The 19,187-nt window shown below is 63.8% G+C and overlaps 2 protein-coding genes across 6 annotated transcripts; both read left to right on the top strand.

Moving 5' to 3' along the window:
- The first annotated feature begins 1,723 nt into the window (after positions 1 to 1,723).
- ATP5F1D (ATP synthase F1 subunit delta) lies at positions 1,724 to 4,900 on the top strand. Of its 2 annotated transcripts, none has more exons than XM_050771220.1 (5): positions 1,724 to 1,964; positions 2,428 to 2,581; positions 4,165 to 4,253; positions 4,384 to 4,509; positions 4,810 to 4,900. In XM_050771220.1, exons 1-4 carry the CDS (start codon positions 1,824 to 1,826, stop codon positions 4,504 to 4,506), a joined length of 507 nt encoding a protein of 168 aa, XP_050627177.1. In that variant the 5' UTR covers positions 1,724 to 1,823; the 3' UTR covers positions 4,507 to 4,509; positions 4,810 to 4,900. The 2 variants fall into 2 exon arrangements, with proteins under 2 accessions (XP_050627177.1, XP_050627178.1); XM_050771221.1 differs by having other exon boundaries at positions 1,726 to 1,964; positions 2,458 to 2,581.
- Positions 4,901 to 10,323: 5,423 nt separating this feature from the next.
- MIDN (midnolin) lies at positions 10,324 to 19,140 on the top strand. Of its 4 annotated transcripts, none has more exons than XM_050771148.1 (8): positions 10,324 to 10,556; positions 11,582 to 11,669; positions 11,861 to 11,923; positions 13,955 to 14,083; positions 14,168 to 14,482; positions 14,964 to 15,120; positions 15,480 to 15,752; positions 16,980 to 19,140. In XM_050771148.1, the coding sequence occupies exons 1-8, from the start codon at positions 10,324 to 10,326 to the stop codon at positions 17,255 to 17,257; spliced, it is 1,536 nt and encodes a 511-aa protein (XP_050627105.1). In that variant the 3' UTR covers positions 17,258 to 19,140. The 4 variants fall into 4 exon arrangements, with proteins under 4 accessions (XP_050627105.1, XP_050627104.1, XP_050627107.1 ...); XM_050771147.1 differs by having other exon boundaries at positions 14,961 to 15,120; XM_050771150.1 differs by lacking the exon at positions 13,955 to 14,083.
- Positions 19,141 to 19,187: the final 47 nt, after the last annotated feature.

The raw sequence follows: 19,187 nt of genomic DNA, 5'->3' as shown, positions 1-19,187 counted from the left end.
GGCCGCTGGCTGACGGCAGCGGAGCCCCGAGCCGCCCGCGCACGCGCTCCTGCGTCAGCGGCGCGCGGGGGCGAGGGCCAGGAAGGAGGTGGGGGGCGGTGAGCGCATCTCCGGGCGCGGAGCGCCCTCTGCCGGCACCGGGGAGCAGCGCGCCGGGGTCCGGGGTTCCCAGCGAGCCCTCTCGCATCGCCCGTGCTCCTGCCCGCGCTGTGCCCCTGGCGGCGGTCGCCGTTCCCTAGAACAGCGGCACCTGCAGCCTTCCACCCTGTCTCATCCTGCACTTTCTCGACTTTTACTAATATTTATTTTTGGCATTTGTCACCACCTATCACTACTACCTGCTTATTTTTTAATTATTTTTTTGAAACAGAGTCTTTTTTGTTTGTTTGTTTTTTTGTTTTTTTTTTTTTTTTATTTTTTGAGACGGAGTCTCGCTCTGTCGCCCAGGCCGGAGTGCAGTGGCCAGATCTCAGCTCACTGCAAGCTCCGCCTCCCGGGTTCACGCCATTCTCATGCCTCAGCCTCCCAAGTAGCTGGGACTACAGGCGCCCGCCACCTCGCCCGGCTAGTTTTTTGTACTTTTCAGTAGAGACGGGGTTTCACCGTATTAACCAGGATGGTCTTGATCTCCTGACCTCGTGATTCGCCCGTCTCGGCCTCCCAAAGTGCTGGGATTACAGGCTTGAGCCACCGCGCCCGGCCGAAACAGAGTCTTGCTCTGTCGCCCAGGCTGGAGTGCAGTGGCGCGATCTCGGCTGACTGCAACCTCCTCCCCCCGGGTTCGAGCGATTCTCCTGCCTCAGCCTCCCGAGTAGTTGGGATTACAGGCGCCCACCACCATGCTCGGCTAGTTTTTGTATATTTAGAGACGAGGTTTCGCCATGTTGACCAGGCTGGTTTCAAACTCCTGACCTCAGGTGATCCGCCCACCTCGCCCTCCAAAGTGCTAGGATTACAGGCGTGAGCCACCGCGCCCGGCCTGATCTGCTAAACGACCCCCGGCCCCAGAGCAGGATTCTCACTCTGTCGCCCAGGCTAGAGTGCAGTGGTGCAATCATAGCTCACTGCAGCCTCAACCTTCTTAGACCCAAGCAATGCTCCCACCTCACCCTCCCCAGTAGCTGGGACTACAGGCGTGCACCACCATGCCAAGGTAATTTTTTGATTATTTGTAGAGACAGGGTCTCCCTATGTTGCCCAGGCTGGTCTCGATCTCCTGGGGTCAAGTGATTCTCCTGCCTCGGCCTCCCAAGGTGCTGGGATTACAGATTGGAGCCACCACACCTGGCCCAGAACAGGAATCTTGATGTTTTCTTGATGTCTATCCAGGACCCTGCATCCAATGAGCGCCCCAAAAATTTTTTTTTTTTTTTTTTTTTTGTACAGACAGGTCGGGGGCGGGGGCGATCCGCACTGTTGCCCAGACTGGTTTCCAAGCCTCAAGTGATCCTCTGGGCTCAACCTCCCAAAGCGCTGGTATTACAGGCGTGAGCCACCAGGCAGCCCAATCTTGAATTTCACTGAAGCTCGTTTTACTCCCTCCACCTCCCAGGACCATCTCACCGCCCTTAGCTGACCCCCTGCTATATAAGGGGCCAGAACAAAACTGCAACCCCCAGAATACCCCACGACGGGGCGTTGCGTCCTTAACGTCGACAACGTCGCGTGCGCCCTGCTGGGAGTCGTAGTTCGCGCTTGCGCTCTTGCCAGGACTCCTCCTCCCAGACGTCCCTGCGCGTCGTCCTCCTCGCCCTCCAGGCCGCCCGCGCCGCGCCGGAGTCCGCCGCCCGCCAGCCACCCGCTTCCTGCCGCCGGTCGCTGCCATGCTGCCCGCCGCGCTGCTCCGCCGCCCGGGACTTGGCCGCCTCGTCCGTCAGGCCCGTGCTTATGCCGAGGCCGCCGCCGCCCCGGCTGCCGCCGCCGGCCCCAACCAGATGTCCTTCACCTTCGCCTCCCCAACGCAGGTTCGGGCGCTGCGGGTCGGGACCCTCCGTGGCCGCCGCCCCCGGAGTCCAGGGTCCCCACCCCCAGGGGGCGACCCCCCGCTTCCGGGTCCCCGGATCCGCGCGCCCCGGAAGCCGAGGTCACTCAGTCCTGGACCCTCGGCCCTGCCTCTGCCGCCCGAGCCCTGCGCTGCCCTCGTCCCGGGCACCTCCCCGAGATAAGCGCCTCCTGGGTGCCCTCCCCGATCTCCCTGGCCAAAGCCTGGGTGTCGCCGGATCGCTGCATTCCCATTTCGCGGATCAGTAGAATGAGGCGCAACGTTGAGGACCAAAGCTGCAATCTCTGATCCTGCACTGGGCTGTCTCAGTGCCTCACATCAGCGCCAGGTCCTGCCCGGACCCATTTCTCAGCAGGACAGGCCGAGTCCGGGGTGGGCGCGGGGCCGGCCTGCCCCGCCATCATTCCCCCACGCTGTTGTCGCAGGTGTTCTTCAACGGTGCCAACGTCCGGCAGGTGGACGTGCCAACGCTGACCGGAGCCTTCGGCATCCTGGCGGCCCACGTGCCCACGCTGCAGGTCCTTCGGCCGGGGCTGGTTGTGGTGCATGCAGAGGACGGCACCACCTCCAAATACTTCGGTGAGTTCGGTGGAGGGCTGCAGGGCCAGGCCTGACCCGGGCTGCACATCCCGGGTCAGTCTCCGTCTCAGTTGAGGCTGCGAGAAAAAATAGTTCTAGGCCGGGCACGGTGGATCACGCCTGTAATCCCAGTACTTTGGGAGGCCGAGGCAGGTGGATCACCTGAGGTTAGGAGATCGAGACCATCCTGGCTAACACGGTAAAACCCCATCTCTACTAAAAATATAAAAAATTAGCGGGGTGTGGTGGCGGGCACCTGTTGTCCCAGCTACTCGGGAGGTTAAGGCAGGAGAATGGCGTGAACCCGGGAGGCAGAGCTTGCAGTGAGCAGAGACTGCGCCACTGCACTCCAGCCTGGGCTACAGAGTGAGACTCCATCTCAAAAAAAATATAAGTATATATATATACAGAAAACTAGTTGGGTGTGGTGGTGGCCGCTTGTAATCCCAGCTACTCAGTAGGCTGAGGCAGGAGAATCGCTTGAACCCTGGACGCAGAGGTTGCAGTGAGCGGAGATCGTGCCACTGCACTCCAGCCTGGGCAAGAAGAGTGAAACTCCATCTCAAAAAAGAAAATACAGTTTTAGCAGGTTTGTCCACTGAGGAGCCTGGGCTGGGCGGTGATGAAAGCGAACCAGAGGGGACCCTGCTCGCAACCGGTTTACGACTGGCTCTGGACTAACCAACGTGTGATGGATGAAGCAAGAGATGTAAAACCACCCAGGCCCAGTGGCTCATGCCTGTAGTCTCAGCACTTTGGGAGACTGAAGTGGGAGAATCGCTTGAGCCCAGGAGTTCAAGACTAGCCTTGGCAACATAGTGAGACCCCATCTCTCCAAAAAATAAAAAGAAACTAACCAGGCGAGGCTGGGTGCAGTGGTTCACACCTGTAATCCTAGCACTTTGGAAGGCCGAGGTGGAAGGGTCTCTTGAGCCCAGGAGTTTGAGACCAGCCTGGGCAACATAGTGAAATCCTATATCTACAAAAAATTAGCTGGTTGTGGTCCAGCTACTTGGGAGGCTGAAGCAAGAGGGCCGCTTCAGCCGGGGAATTCAAGGCTGCAGTGAGCTACGATCATGCCACTGCACTTCAGCCTTGGTAACAAGAGCGAGACCCTGTGCCAAAAAAAAAAAAAAAAAAAAAAAAAAAAAAATCCTCAAGAAACCATGTCAGGAGAGCTGATCAGATTAGGGGAGGAAGGTCATTTGTACAGGAAAAAAGCAGTTTTAAGCATCACTGGTTTCCAATGGTAGAGCCGGGTTTGAACTCAGCTTGCTTTTGGCCCGGATCCCAGCTCAGCCATGGGTGGTGAGCCAGAGGGAGGGTCTCTGTCCCCAGGTAGTGCTTTTGGGGGTCCCTCCAGCTTCTAGTTCTTTCTTGGGGCCCCTGTTTTGTTCTCTAGGAGTTGCCCCCCATGTTGGACCCCAGGGCCAGTCCTGTAGGTCTGTTAGGACACTCAGGACACAGACTTGAGTGTTTGTCGAGCTTCTGGTTCACAGGGGGCTCTGCACTTGACCAGGGGCGTCCTTGAGGCTGTCTGGCCCTGTGAGGTCTCACACCTTCCCCCCACCCCATTCCCCCAGTGAGCAGTGGTTCCATCGCTGTGAATGCCGACTCTTCCGTGCAGTTATTGGCAGAAGAGGCGGTGACGCTCGACATGTTGGACCTGGGGGTGAGTGCCAGAGGGGACCTGAGGCTCACCAGGGCGGGAGTTGTCCAGGCTGCGGGGGAGGGAGCGCTGGGGGACCAGGAGCCGGGCTGGGGTCCCTGCTGGCCCCTCACCGTCCCTCAATCCCTTGCAGGCAGCCAAGGCGAACTTGGAGAAGGCCCAGGCGGAGCTGTTGGGGGCAGCTGACGAGGCCACTCGGGCAGAGATCCAGATCCGAATTGAGGCCAACGAGGCCTTGGTGAAGGCCCTGGAGTAGGCGGTGCGTACCCCGTGTCCCGAGGCCCGGCTAGGGGCTGGGCAGGGGTGCCAGGTGGGCCCAGCCAGCTCCTGGGGTCCCAGCCACCTGGGGAAGCCGTGCCTGTCAAGGAGGCCACCAGAGGGCAGTGCAGGCTGCTGCCTGGGCCCCAGGCCCTGCTTGTGTTTAAAGCCCTGGGGACTGGGGCAGGGACAGACGATCCTCCTCAGCTTTGAGCTGTGGCTGCCACCCATGGGGCTCTCGTTCCACCTCTCAAGATCCCCCCAGCCTGACGGGCCGCATACCATCCCCTCTGCCCTGCAGAGCCAGCCGCCAACGTCCACCTCGGCTTCGGAGCCACCTCTCTGGATGAGCTGCCCCCAGCCCCCGCCCCATTAAAGACCGGGAAGCCTGACTGCTCGGCTCTTGTTACTCCACCTGGCCCGGTGAAGCCGGGAGCGTCCTGGGCCTCTGCTCACGTCCTCCAGTCCTCCATGTCCCCCTGGGAATAGGGGCTTTGAGTTCCCTGGACTGAATGCTCCTTAGGGCACCGGGAGGTCTGTAGGAAGCAGGCTCGAGGGGGTGGGTGGGGTGCTGACCTTCACCCCACGATGGTGGGGAGGGTGAAGGTCGCCAGTGATGGGGACATCGGGCGGGGAGGGGTGTCCCCGCCGCTCCTGACACCTCAGCCCAGTTCCTGGTCTCCAGGCCTTGACCCTGAGCCCTGCCAGCCCTTGGCCCCGCCCACCAGCCTCTGGGAAGAGGCGGGCCCCACCCGCTCCCACGGTGGCCCCGCCCTGTGCCCGCCCGTCCTGTGGGTGGCCCTGCCTGGCTGGGTGCCGAATCTGCAGTGTTTTTGGCACCTCCGTGGGCACCTAGGCTTCTGGGTTGGCCCCAGATGGAGTGGGGTAGGCCCAGGAGGGGGTGGCTCCCTGGCACTGCCCCGCTGGGCCCGCCTCTTCTCCTTTCCGTAACCCTGGGGGCAGGCGACACTGGCTCTAGGTGGTGTTTGGACAGCGGGGGTGGGGTCTCCTGACCTCCTCCCCTCCTTGGGATAGGGCCCTGTGGAGTGGGGTAGGCAAGGGATTCCAAGGGGGTGAGTGGGGAGGGTGGGCCTGCCTGTGTCACTGGAGCTGGGATGGTGACAGAGGCTACCCCAGGCCTGTCAGCACGGACGGGCAGCTTACTCCCACGTCATGGTCCCATGCCGGTGACTTGCCACGGCTCCACTTCAGGCCAGGTACCATTGGGGGCCTCCAGGTGTGCTTGTGACTCTGAGGCCACTGGTCAGCAGCTCAGGTTTTCTGGAACAGCCCAGGGTCCTCGGCCTGGCTTCCTCTCCGCTTGGGCCTGAGGGCACGAGTGACCAGGCCCCCACTTCTCCAGGAACCCCCAGCCCAGGGAAGGCTGTGGCAGCCACCAGGCCACAGGAGCACTCTCTGCCCAGGCCCCACCGTCCCTGCCCCCGGCTGTAGCCCCAGGTCTTCAAGTTCCTGCCAGGCCACCAGGACCCTATAAATAAGACCGAGGGCACAGCTGGGACTTGGCAGGGGCTCAGGGGAGGAGCTGCTCACTCTGGGGACCCCCCTGCCCCCACCGCCAGGGAGGTGTGAGCCTTGGAGCCAGGCCTCAGGACACCCGAGACACCTGACACCCTGAGGGAACAGCCCGTGCTGGCCAGACGCGTCCTGGAGCAGGAGGCAGCCAGGGTGGGGCCGGGACCAGGCGGTCAAGGCCCTTCCGTGAGGACAGCCAGGGGCTCAGTGCGGCAGAACAGAGCACGGGGTTTGCCTCCATCACACCCAGGAACAGCCCACTCAACCATGGGGACACTGAATATGGGAAATGGTGGGGAAGCGTTTTAGCACGTTTATTCGTTTCAACTGGCTCTGGGCATCTGGTCCCCAAAGGGCGACAGTGGCCCCTGTGAAGCCCAGCATGTCCCTCAACCCATGTCCCATTCCACTCCCGACCAGACCGAGGTGACTGTGTCCATTTCACTCCCGATCAGACTGAGGTGACGGCATCCAGGGCTCTCCCACAACCCATGTCCCATTTCACTCCCGATCAGACTGAGGTGACGGTGTCCAGGTGATAGAGCCACACATGAAAGGCGAGAGGCAGGGAGGGAGGTGGGGGCTGCTGGCCACTCAGAGAGGACCCCAGTGTCCTGCCCGGGCTGCCCATTTGGCGCCAGCCCACAGCTCCCTCCGCCACCTTTGTTCTCTGGAAGCAGAATAAACCGGGCTCTGCAGGTCTCACCTGCGGCCCCAGCCTGTCATCCAGGCCCCATTAATAGACCCCTGCCCCTCCTCCCTCTAATTGGGCCCAGTTCACTAACAAGCCATTCCCACTTCCTGGACCATCTTTTTTTTTTTTTTTTTTTTTTTTGAGACAGAGTCTCACTCTTGTTGCCCAGGCTGGAGTGTGGTGGTGCTATCTGGGTTCACTGCAAACTCCGCCTCCCAGGTTCAAGTGATTCTCCTGCCTCAGCCTCCCGAGTAGCTGGGATTAGAGGCATGCGCCACCACGCCAGGCTAATTATATATTTTTTAGTAGAGACAGGGGGGTTTCTCCATGTTGGTCAGGCTGGTCTCGAACTCCCGACCTCAAGTGATCCGCTCACCTCAGCCTCCTAAAGTGCTGGGATTATAGGCGTGAGCCACCACGCCCCAATTTTTTTTTTTTTCTTTTTTTGAGACAGAGTCTCGCTCTGTCACCCAGGCTGAAGTGCAGTGGCGCAATCTCGGCTCACTGCAATCTCTGCCTCCCGGGTTCGAGCGATTCTCCTGCCTCAGCCTCCCAAGTAGCTGGGACTACAGACGTGTGCCACCACACCCAGCTAATTTTTGTATTTTTAGTAGAGATGGGATTTCACCATGTTAGCCAGGCTGGTCTCGATCTCTTGACCTCGTGATCCACCTGCCCCAGCCTCCCAAAGTGCTGGGATTACAGGCGTGGGCCACCGCACCTGGCCACATCATCTTTTTTATGTGACAAACTGCTACTCATTCCTCAAACCCTAGCCCCTGTGACCCCCTTCCAAGGGTTGTCCCAGCCTCTCCCTCTCTGGCCTAGCCCTGACCTTGCGGGGTTGGGTGTGCCTGTCAAGGTGGGGGCCACAGCTGCCGGGAGCATGGGTGGCAGCCGGAAGGAGACCTGAAGCAGAGCGCAGCCCTGGGAGAGGCGCCCATGGCCAGGGTGAGGGTGGAGGTGGTCAGGCTGGATAAAGGGAGGAGCCAGATAAGTGGACAGGAGGTGCTCCAGTAGGGACAGGGTCCCCTTCTCTGGATAGAGGGGCAGGACAGGGACCCACCTCAACCAGGGCCATCCTCAAAAAGCCGACTGGGAAGGGTAAGATGCACACCACATTCCTGTCTCATTGGCTGTGGCCTCAGTTTCTTCATCTGTAAAATGGGGTAATGCCCACCCCAGAGGCTGGGAACCAGTGCATGTCCTACATTAATGGGGGGGTGATGACCCCAGAGTGAGCCTGCTGCATCCCCTCACCACACTCCCACCCACCCTGGAGAAACTGAGGCTGGGAGAGGCCAGTTACCTCCCGAGGTCACAGCATAGCCGGCTGGTGACTGGCTGGGCACAAGGCAGGCCTGGCACTGGCTAATCGCTCCATAAATGCCCTCTGAGGTCACCATTGACAGATGCAGGAGGCCAGGGCTGGCCAGGGCACCCCCACTCCACGGCAGGTGACTCCAGCCTGTTTTCCTGGACGACGGCCGCTGACTCAGGCCCCTCTTCCCGTCCCCCCCACGCGGGCGCCCCCAGGCGGAAGCACCAGGCCTGGGGCGGCAGGAAGGGGGCGGGGCAGGGAGTCGCGCTGTACACCCCGAAACCCTGTCCCGGTGACGATTCGGGGTGCATCCGAGCCCGTGGCTAGGCAGGCCGAGACCCCTGTATCGGGGCATTCAAGGGGCGTCCCCCCATGAACTGCGCCAAATCTGGGTACGGGGTGGCCCAGCCGCCAAGGCGCCCCAGGGCCCGGGCCGGCAGGCAGGGGCGGGGGCCAGTCTGCGTCACCGCCCGCCCGGCCCCCCGCCCCCCTGCCCGCCCAAACTCCACCCCGAGGGAAGGCGGCGCGGATAAAGGCTGGGGGCCGCCCGCTTGGCCCAGACCGGCCCGGCCAGCGCGCATTCAGTCCCGGACGAGGGCACTCGCAGCATTTGAGACGCAGGACCGGCCGCGCACGGTGAGTAAGGGGCGGGACCTGCGGGCCGAGGAGAGGTCCCCACTCTAGACGACTCAGGATGCCCGCACTTTTCTTTGTTCTTGGGACAGGAGGGGTTCGGGGTGCCTCTGGTCCTGGGAAGCCCCCCGGGGTGCGGGGTGGGAGGGGCTCCGCGCAGCCAGCACCGCCCTGGCCGGACCTCAGCCCCCGCCCCGCCCCCCAGGCACTCCCCCTTCCCCGCGAGTGACCTTGAACTGGTTGCCATTCCGGCCTGCGTTTCCCAGCCACGCGGTCCCAGTCTCCCGACTAGTCTTTCGTCCCTGATCGGGATTCCTCCCCAGCGCGCAGCCCCGTCGTCCTCCTCCCCTGCCAGGGGCAGCGCGGCGCCCCCTCCCCGGGACTCCGGGCGGCGCTCCCAGGCGGGCTCGGCAGAGGGCGCGCCCGAGCTGCTGACTCACCGCATCCCCGAGCGCGCGCGGGCGCAGCCGGGGACGCCGCGTCACGTCACGGCTCGGGCGGGCGCGCCTCGGGGAAACGGGTTCTGCCTGGAGCCGGGGGGTGGGCTCGCGGGTCCCCGGCAGCAGCCACCCGGCCGCGTCACCTAGGTGCGGGAGCCCCGCCCCAGCCCCAACTCCGCCCCCACTCACCACGCCCTCCCCGGGGGCCGCGGCCCTAGCCGCCCCGTCGCCCGCCCGCCCCGGGACCCCGGCCACGAGGCGCAGACTTCGCGCTCCCGCTTCCGCTCACGGCTCTTCCCGGACGGACGCGGCGGGGTGGCCCCACGACTTCCTGCCCCTCCCGGCGCCGGGAACAATGGCCCGCGCCTCCTATCGCTCCCAGGTCGCTCCCCGGAGATCGCAAGGGGGACGAGGCCTGTCTCAAGGCCGGGGTCCCGCGCCCCCCGGGGCGCGCCCGCCCTTTGTTGCGGGCTCCAGGCGCTTATGAATGGCTGCGGGCGCGGGCTGGGCGGGGGAGGGCGCGGAGAGGCGCCAGCCCCGCCCCCGCTGCGCTCCCCTTGGTCGCCTGGGCGCCGGGGGCGGGGCGAGGGGAGGGCCCGGCCGCCACGTGGGGCGGTGCCGCGGCGGCTCTCATTGGCCCGGGCTCGCGGCCGACTGGGCGCTCCGCGCGCGGCGATTGGCCGGCGCGGGGCCGGCGGAGTAAGTAGTGAATGGGAGGGGGCGGCGGCCCCGCCCCCTGGAACGTTGATACATTATAACTTTTTTTTCTTGTTACTTTCACCCCCAGATCCTCGGAGCGGCGGCGGCGGCTGTTGCTAAGGGAGGGGACGCGCGAGGAAGCGCGACCCGGACTGCAGATTGCACCCAGCGCCACCGGCCGAACGGCGCCCCCTCCCCAGGACCCTCCCCCGCGCCGCGCCCCGGTCGCGCCCGCCGCCCTTTAAAGGAGAAGCGAGTGCCGTCCCCACCCCCGGAAGGCGCCCCCAGGAGCCGGAGCGACCTCGGAGCGCCACTCGGATTTTGGATTTCGGTCTCGCCTTCCGCGGCCGGGACTTTCTCGAAGAGGACACGCGCTACTCCGCGCCCCCGAGTGCCCGGAGGACCCGGCATCCGGGAAGCCCATAGCCCCTGTCCCGGAGGCGCGGCGAGGATTGGCGGCGCCCGCCGCCCCCAGGCCCCCAGCGCGCGCCGGGGATGGAGCCGCAGCCCGGCGGCGCCCGGAGCTGCCGGCGCGGGGCCCCCGGCGGCGCCTGCGAGCTGGGCCCGGCGGCCGAGGCGGCGCCCATGAGCCTGGCCATCCACAGCACCACGGGCACTCGCTACGACCTGGCCGTGCCGCCCGACGAGACGGTGGAGGGGCTGCGCAAGCGGTTGTCTCAGCGCCTGAAAGTGCCCAAGGAGCGCCTGGCGCTTCTCCACAAAGACACGTAGGTACCGCGCGCCCCCGGCCGGCCGCCCCCTCGGGCCCCGGCCCCCGGGCGGGAACAAAGAGCGCGCCGCGCGGGGAAGGCAGGGGGCGGCCAGACGGGGGGCGGGGGCGCGCCGCGCGCTCTCGGGCGCCCTCTGCTCGGCCTCGCCTGCTTCGGCCCCCTCCCCCGCCCGGGGTCGCCGCACAAAGGCTGCTGCGAGGGCGTCCCAGGCCGGGCTTCGGCGGCCCCCCTTGGGGGCGGGCAGGAATCCCAGGGCGGCGCGGGGGTCCCGGCTGCGGGCGCGGGGGCCGCCGCCGCCCCCTCCCGCTTGCGTCCGCGCCGGCTTCCGCATCTGCTCGGCGGCCTCCTCTGCGTCTGGCTGTCTCCCCCCACTTGCGTCTCTCTCCCCCCTTTGTTCTCGCCTCCGAGCGCTCCCCGCAGCCTCCCCTCCCCCCTGGTATTTAAATCGCCTGCAGGCCCGGAGCCCTCCCCCCGCGGGCCTCCGGGGACACGCAATGTCCATCCCAGCGGAGGGGCCCGGCGGGGGAGGGGCGGAGGGGGAGGGTCTCCTTTGTCTGCGCGGCGGCCGGGGAGGTAGGAGGAGGGAGAGCCCGGCCCGGCGCAGCCCCCAGGGCCTCTTCTCGGGCCGAAGCCCGTGGCGCCCACAAAGACGAGCCAGGGCTAGAGTTGGGGAATTGGAGGCAGAGGCTGCTCTGGGGGCGCGGGGGAAGGTGGCATAGAGCACACTGGGGCCCAGACGAGGGGAAAGTGCCTGGTTGGGGTGCAGAGGGGGTGCCAGAGTGCCAGAGTCCAGGGCGGGGGTTCCACTGGAGGGAAGGGGTCCGAATCGCCCGGATGGGGCTCCCAGTACCAGACAGAGACCTCTGCATGCGCTCAGGGCCCTGGATCTGGAAGCCGGGAAGGGTTGGGGGTGGGAACTTATCCGTCTCTCCCCACACAAGCACAGCCCTCCCCCGCGGCCTCTGCTTCCGCGGCCCTGTATCGTCTCCGCGGAGTCTCATGCTCTTCTTTCCTCCCCCCAGCCGGCTCAGTTCGGGGAAGCTGCAGGAGTTCGGCGTGGGTGATGGCAGCAAGCTGACCTTGGTACCCACCGTGGAAGCGGGCCTCATGGTAAATGGCCATGGGGCTGCGTGCCCCCCGAGGCCCCCGCACACAGGCAGTAGCCCCTCCCTCGGCACCTGTCCGCGCACACACACCACCTGGGGCCCCCACTCCGCCAGCCAGCAGGGCCCTCCCCACCCCATGCTCCAGCCTGTGATTCCGACCCCGCACTCAGGCCCCTCTCCTGCCTCTCTTTGTAGTCTCAGGCCTCAAGGCCGGAGCAGTCTGTGATGCAAGCCCTCGAGAGTCTCACGGAGACGCAGGTAAGACCTCGCCAGCCCCTTCCTAACAGGGCAGCCCCGGGGGCAGGGTGCCTCGGCCACAGATGGTGCCTGGGAGTTGTCTGTGTTCCCAGGGGGCTGGGGGAGGGGAGGGGATGTGCCACTCTGCCTGGGTGCCAGCCTGGCCTGGCTTCCTCACCTCCTCTCCCCCAAGACTCACCACCTGACCCAGAGGGCTTTCTCTCCCACGGTGGCTGCCCTGGGGGAAGGAGACCTGGCTTTCACAAGACTGCCTGCGGGGTGACCTTGGCCCACCGGGCCTCATCCCTGCTCACACCCTGGCCTGCATCCCCAGCCCCCTCTGGCCCCCGCCGAGGAGCCCACCCCCCCCCCAGTCTCTGTGGCTTCCCCAGAGCGAGTTTCTCCTTTTTTACATTTCTGCTAGGGGCCGGGGGCGGCGGCCTGGGTGACACTCCTTCCGCCTTCCGTGACCCCATCGTGAGAGGGTGGGGATCTCGTCACCCCCTCCTCCTCCTCTTCTTTCTGGCTTTTGTTCTCTACCCTGAAAGAGGAGGGGGCGGGGGCGCCCAGCCCTGGGGCCAGCGAGGCCTAGACAGGATGTTAGGAAAATATTTAGTAAGCGGCCAGGAGGGAGGCTGGGGCTGGCCCTCACCCGGTTCCCGGTTTTGCTGCGGCCTTTTTTTTTTTTTTTTTCCTCCTTCTTTCCTCATTTTCTTGGCTGCGGCTGAGCCTTCCTCAGACAAGGGCCCTGGCCACCTCCCAGGAGGGTGACACAGGCCTCAGCAATCCGCCCGCTGCCAGGGTGGAGGACGCAGGCTGCCACCCGCCCCAGCGAGGGGGTGGCCAGCTTCCCGGGCCTCCCTGGCCCCGAGGCCCATGCCCCCTTCTTCCTTCCCAGCGACATGTAGAGTCCTGCATCGAGGGGGCAGGGCGGGGGCCGGGAGCTGGGTGGTCTGCCAGGGGGGTGGCCACAGCAGCAGCAGCAGCGGTGGCGTGGGGGCAGAGCCGGGGGCCCGAGCCAGGGTGGGGGGCTGCAGGTGATTTCCTGGGGCGAGTGTGAGCAGAGCTCCCCGCTGCTGGGGGGCTGCGGTTGGCAGGGGGCCCAGGGCGTGTTGGCTTCACACCCTCCTCCCTGGGTGCCTGCGTCAGGAAGGAGCTGGGGTGGGGGGGGCTGGGCGGAGACACTGGTCTCCCCAGGGTAGCTTCCCTGCCTGGCACTGAGTCCTGCCCGCCCATTTACCCTCCCCAGGGAGGAAGTTGCAGGGCGGGTGGTGGTGGGGACTCCAGCTGCTCTCGGGAAGCCACCTCGGGCCCTTCCTGCAAAGGCTGTCTTGGGGCAGGGGGGCCGGGCAGGCTGGGCCTCAGGGTGGGGGCTTTGCCCTGCCCTCCTCCCTGCCCCCCTCCCCATGGGCCCCAAGCAGAGAAGGTTACGCCAGCCACTGCCAGCGGAGAGCCAGGAGGGAGAGCTGGGAGGCGGTCGGTTCTGAGTCATCCCAGCCTATGTCACTTCTCAGAAACCTCCACCCCCCCATCCCGGCCCCTGGGGAGAGCAGGGCTCTGGCCCCGACCCAGAGCAGGGGGCTTGGTGAGGACAGGGTCAGATCCAACCCACACCCACCCTGAACGGGGGCAGATTGAGGGTTTCTGTGCTTGGGGCAGGTTGTGCCCTCTGGGACTCCAGCCCCAGGGCGGTCAGGGCCCCTTCCTGCAGCCTTGCCGCCGCCCCCTCGGCCTCCGCCCCGCCCAGGACAGATAAATATTTATCTTGAGAAAGCAAAGGTTAGGACAGAAGAATTCGTCCAGGAATTCCACCCACTTGCTGGCCTTGGTGACATAGCTGGGAGGGGGCCTGAGATGGAGCCCCTCCCGTATCCACAGGCAGAGAGGATCTAGGGGCCCATGAGGGTGGGGGAAGCGCAAAGTGAAGGTTGTTTGAGGTCAGCGACTGCCAGCTGGGCCCCGCCCCCTCTGGCCTCAGTTTCCCCTTGCAAGAACTGACCAAGTTGGCCAGGGAGGGGCAGGCCCCCGTCTGACCCGCCTCTGTCCCCACAGCCCCCAGCGGCGCCCGGGCCGGGCCGGGCTGGCGGAGGAGGCTTCCGGAAATACAGATTCATTTTATTTAAGCGTCCGTGGCACCGACAGGGACCCCAGAGCCCAGAGAGGGGCGGCGAGAGGCCCCAGGTCACAGCGCGGGGGGACTGGGCCGGGCTGGGCTGGGGGCGCCACAGGCTGGGACTCCCAGCTGATGGACCGCTCTCCTTGCAGGTCAGTGACTTCCTGTCGGGCCGCTCGCCACTGACACTGGCCTTGCGTGTGGGCGACCACATGATGTTCGTACAGCTGCAGCTCGCGGCCCAGCACGCTCCACTGCAACACCGCCATGTGCTGGCCGCTGCCGCCGCCGCCGCTGCCGCTGCACGGGGGGACCCAAGCATAGCCTCCCCCGTGTCCTCACCCTGCCGGCCCATGTCCAGTGCCGCCCGAGTCCCCCCGGTGCCCACGAGCCCCTCCCCTGCGTCTCCCTCGCCCATCACAGCCGGCTCTTTCCGGTCCCACGCAGCCTCCACCACCTGCCCAGAGGTGAGCCTGGGGAAGGGAAGGGTGACCCTTGGTTGGAATCCAAAGGGTGGGCTGTCCTGGGGAGGGCTTGGAGAGGACAAGTGCTCTTAGCCCCAGGTGAGTCCCTTGTATTTAAGGGCTATCCTGTGACCTCGGGCTGGTAGGTGATCCCCCAGCCTAGATTGGTGGGCTGTCTCTGGATCCTGAGTTGGTGGGTCATTTCCTGACCTGACCTGGACCAGTGGATGATCTCCTGACCTTTGACTCATGGGTCATCTCTATGTCCTGGGTTGGTTGTGATCTCCTGACCCTGGGCTAGTTTATCTCTAGACCGTGCTTTGATGGATCATCTTCTGACCTGGGCCTGGTGGGTGATCTCTGGGCCCTGGGTTGGTGCGTGATTCCCTGAGCCTAGATTGGTGGGCTGTCTCTAGACCCTGGGTTGGTGGTGATCCCCTGAGCCTGGACCCCATGCTCACGTGCCCCTTCCTCCTGTCAGCAGATGGACTGCTCCCCCACGGCCAGCAGCAGTGCCAGTCCTGGTGCCAGCACTGCGTCTACCCCAGGGGCCAGCCCTGCCCCCCGCTCCCGAAAACCCGGCGCCGTCATCGAGAGCTTTGTGAATCACGCCCCGGGGGTCTTCTCAGGGACCTTCTCTGGTGGGTGTCACAGCACACGCGTGACCTCATGTGTGTCCCGTGACCCTGTGCACTTGGGGCCCACATCCACTCACAGGCGGCTCCACACATTCTGGGCATACGCAGGCTGTGTCCGTTTGCTCCCTTCGCATGTCCCCCAGGAATCCCCACACACAAGCCTGGCCTTGCCTCGGAGGCCGCGGGTCACCAGGTGCCCGCATACTGGGGACGTGTCCCGCTCCTGCCCTGTGGTCCCTTGTGCACATCAGCCCACGTGCCCACCCTGCTGTCTGAGCTCATGAGCTCACACCCGTGGATGCCCGTCCTGGACGTGTGGGACTGTGCGCATGCCGGGCGCTCACGGCCACCTCTGCCCGCAGGCACGCTACACCCCAACTGCCAAGACAGCAGCGGGCGGCCACGGCGTGACATCGGCACCATCCTGCAGATCCTCAATGACCTCCTGAGCGCCACCCGGCACTACCAGGGCATGCCCCCCTCGCTGGCCCAGCTCCGCTGCCACGCCCAGTGCTCCCCGGCTTCGCCGGCCCCCGACCTGGCCCCCAGAACTACCTCCTGCGAGAAGCTCGCGGCTGCCCCCGCAGCCTCCCTGCTGCAGGGCCAGAGCCAGATCCGCATGTGCAAGCCTCCGGGTGAGTGGCCACCCTCGGGTGTCCCACCTTCCCCGCCCGCCCGGGCTTCTCAAGGCCCCTCTGTGTGAGCCGGTGGGCACAGGAGCAGCTGACCTGCCCAGGGCCGGGGGGGACGGCAGCTGTCGTGGCCACTGCTCTGCTCCAGCTTGGAGAGAAGGCAGCATGTGTGTCGGGGCACAAAGTGTCCTTGTGTGTTCCCGGGGTGCCCCAGGCCCACTTCCTCCTGGCCCCCCCGGGGCACCATCTCCAGATGGCATTTGGAGCCTCTGTGAATGGCCAAGTCAGCCCTGGCAGGCCAAGGCGGGGCCAGAGCCCACCCCTAAGCATTTCAGTGACTTGGAAAAGCAAGGAACACCCCCCCCTCAGCTCCCCACTACTCCCAAACGGCGGGTTACTCCCCTCCGGAGTCTCACGGGAGGATGGCCACTGTACTGCCCTTGGGCTCCGCACCCATTGTGGGGGCTCCTCCCAGCTCCGTTTAAAAGCAGGAAACCGGGCGGGCACAGTGGCTCACACCTGTAATCCCAGCACTTTTGGGAGGCCAAGGCAGGCGGATCACCTGAGGTCAGGAGATCGAGACCATCCTGGCTAACATAGTGTGAAACCCCATCTCTACTAAAAATACAAAAAATTAGCCAGGCGTGGTGGCGGGCACCTGTAGTCTCAGCTACTCGGGAGGCTGAGGCAGGAGAATGGCGTGAACCTGGGAGGCGGAGGTTGCAGTGAGCTGAGATGGCACCACTGCCCTCCAGCCTGGGCGACAGAGCGAGACTCCATCTCAAAAAATAATAATAATAATATAAAGTAAAGGTACAACCCCTAAGTGTCTCCCCTCGGATCACAGAGGCGGCCAAGCCCCCTCCATGTAGGATTCCGGGAAGAATGAGGCAGGACAGTCCTGACCTCCCCAGCTCACGGTTGAGCTAGAGAATTAGATGCCAGCTGCGTAGCTGGGACTCCAGGCAAACACCACCATGCCCAACTAATTTTGTAATTTTTGTAGAGGAGGGGTCTGGCTTTGTGGCCCAGGCCCGTCTCAACTCCTGAGCTCAAGCAATCCTCCTGCCCGGCATGGTGGACGCCCTTGACCGTTTCCTTTGCTGGCACAAGTCTCCAGGGAGGGCAGGACCGTGCCTGACCTCAGGGGCATTTGCTGGGGTCTGGGGTGGTCCTCTGTGTTCAACGGATGGAGGCTTTGGGAGTCACAGGCCACTACCTCCTTTGCAGGGGACCGGCTTCGGCAGACGGAAAACCGCGCCACACGCTGCAAGGTGGAACGGCTGCAGCTGCTCCTGCAGCAGAAACGGCTGCGTAGAAAGGCCCGGCGGGACGCGCGGGGTCCGTACCACTGGTCACCCAGCCGCAAGGCCGGCCGCAGCGACAGCAGTAGCAGCGGGGGCGGCGGCAGCTCCAGCGAGGCCTCCGGCCTGGGCCTCGACTTCGAGGACTCCGTGTGGAAGCCAGAAGTGAACCCCGACATCAAGTCAGAGTTCGTGGTGGCTTAGGATCTTCGGATCGGCCACCCTCGCCCCTCGAACCCCAGCCCAGGGCGGCGGGGACTCGGAGAGCCCCGGAGAGAGTGTGGTCCAGCTCTGGAGGGCAGGCGGCCACTCCCCCCAGCCACAAGCCTTTCTTTTTTCCTTCTTTTTTATTATTTTTTTCTTTTTTTAAAAAGTTCAGACTGTGGTTTCCTGGACTCTTCATGGGCTTTGCTTCCTACCTCCTTCACCCTCCACTCCTGCCCTCCTCTTCCTCCTTCACTTCCTCCTCCTCCTCCTCCTCCTCCTTCCTACCTGTCTCCTTTCACCTCTGCGCCGGGTCAGTCCTCCCTGCCAACCTTCCCCAGCTCCAATATGTAGCAGTCTGTGGATGGCGGAGAGTGAAGGAGAAACCTGCCCCCCTCCCTTCCTCCGCCTCCTTTCCCCCATCCTATTCAGGTTTTAAGTCAAAAATGTTGATACGTCATTATGCACTTTACAGATAAGGGGAGGGGGCCACCGCGCGCAGAACCCATCCCCCCCCAGTGCAGACTTCGGGGCCTCCACCCCAGGCCAGCAGCACCCAATGGGCGACAGCAAGCCAACAGGTCACAGAAGCCAACGAGGGGACTGTTTCTCTTCCACTCCTGTCCTTTTTTCTTGGTCTCTTTTTGCATTTTCCTTCATTTCTTTAAAAAGGGGAGCAAAGCCGTTTTAGCAGAGAGGCTGGGGCTGGGGTCCGCACAGGGTTTGGGTGCAGGGGTGTGGCACCCTTTCCTGCCGGGAAGGGAGAGGGGAACTACCCCCCCCAGCCCGCCCTCCGCCCCGCCCCAGCCGGCAGACTGTGCTGTTTCCTCCGCCCCCACCCCCATGTTTTCTGACCTGCCTGAGCTTGGGGTATTTATAGACTATTAATTTTCTGACTGAGCCAATAGTGGTTGGGGAACTCTTGAAAAAGGGGAGAGAATGGCTGGGTGCTGGGGAGTTCCCCCCTCCGAGCCCTCCTTCCTGGCCCAACCTGAGGGACGTGGATTTGGGACTGTCTGGGGGCCCCTCCTGCAGCCAGGATGGGAGGGGGTGCTGAGCTGTGAATCCCCTGGGCAGGGGGCAACAACTCCGTGTAGCATTAACCCCCGTGGCGGGGTCCGCTGCTGGTCTAATTTGGACCCCCCGCCCCTCGGTGCCCCTGCCCTAGGGGTGTCTGGCTCCAGAGGGGAGGGACAAATCCCCTCCTGGGGCCATTTCAATGGGGTAGTTTTTGCATTTTTTTTTCCCCACTCACTTTTTATTTTTTAATGATAACGGAGATGTCTGGGCCCTTCCCCACCCCGCCTGTTGGTCTTGTCCTGGCCCTGCCTGTCCCCTCCTTTGTTCTCGTAGGTGAACCCCAGGTCCTCAACTCCCCCCTTTACGTGTGGAAAGTTAATGGTTTCAGATGTGAACATCACGTGTTGTAACTGTAGCTCTGTACATTTTTCTGTGGGGGGTGGGCAGGGAGGGGTCCCAGAGGGTAGAGCTCAAGGATTTGGGGTTTTGTTTTGTTTTCGTTTTTCCAAAAAAAAAAAAGAAGAAAAAAAAATAGAAAAAAAAAAAAGGAGAAACAGGGGCGGGTTTGTTTTTTGAAGAACTGTCTTGGATACCCTATTTAAATGTGTGTTCTGTTTTGTTTTTTAACGATTTTTAAATAACGTCTGTGCCTCCGTGGGTTGCGGGTGGAACCTCCAGGCAGGAACCGGCTCGCCACCCTCTGCCCCGTAAGGGCTGCCCAAGAAAGCATTACCCGCCCTCGGGGGGTCGGGCTGTGGGGGTCCCGGCACCTGGCGTGACTTTCATGTATGAAAACATAAAATTAAAAAAAAAAATACCTACACGAGCACCGTGATTTCAAGTAATAAACAGATAATGGAACATGTTGCCTCCCGCCTGCTCACCTGGTGGGGGGATTTGGCCTTGGTTG

The sequence above is a fragment of the Macaca thibetana genome, chromosome 19, assembly GCF_024542745.1.
Source record: "Macaca thibetana thibetana isolate TM-01 chromosome 19, ASM2454274v1, whole genome shotgun sequence".
Taxonomy (NCBI): domain Eukaryota; kingdom Metazoa; phylum Chordata; class Mammalia; order Primates; family Cercopithecidae; genus Macaca; species Macaca thibetana.
Note: the sequence above shows the minus strand (reverse complement) of the source record. Positions and strands in the feature narration are given on the sequence as shown.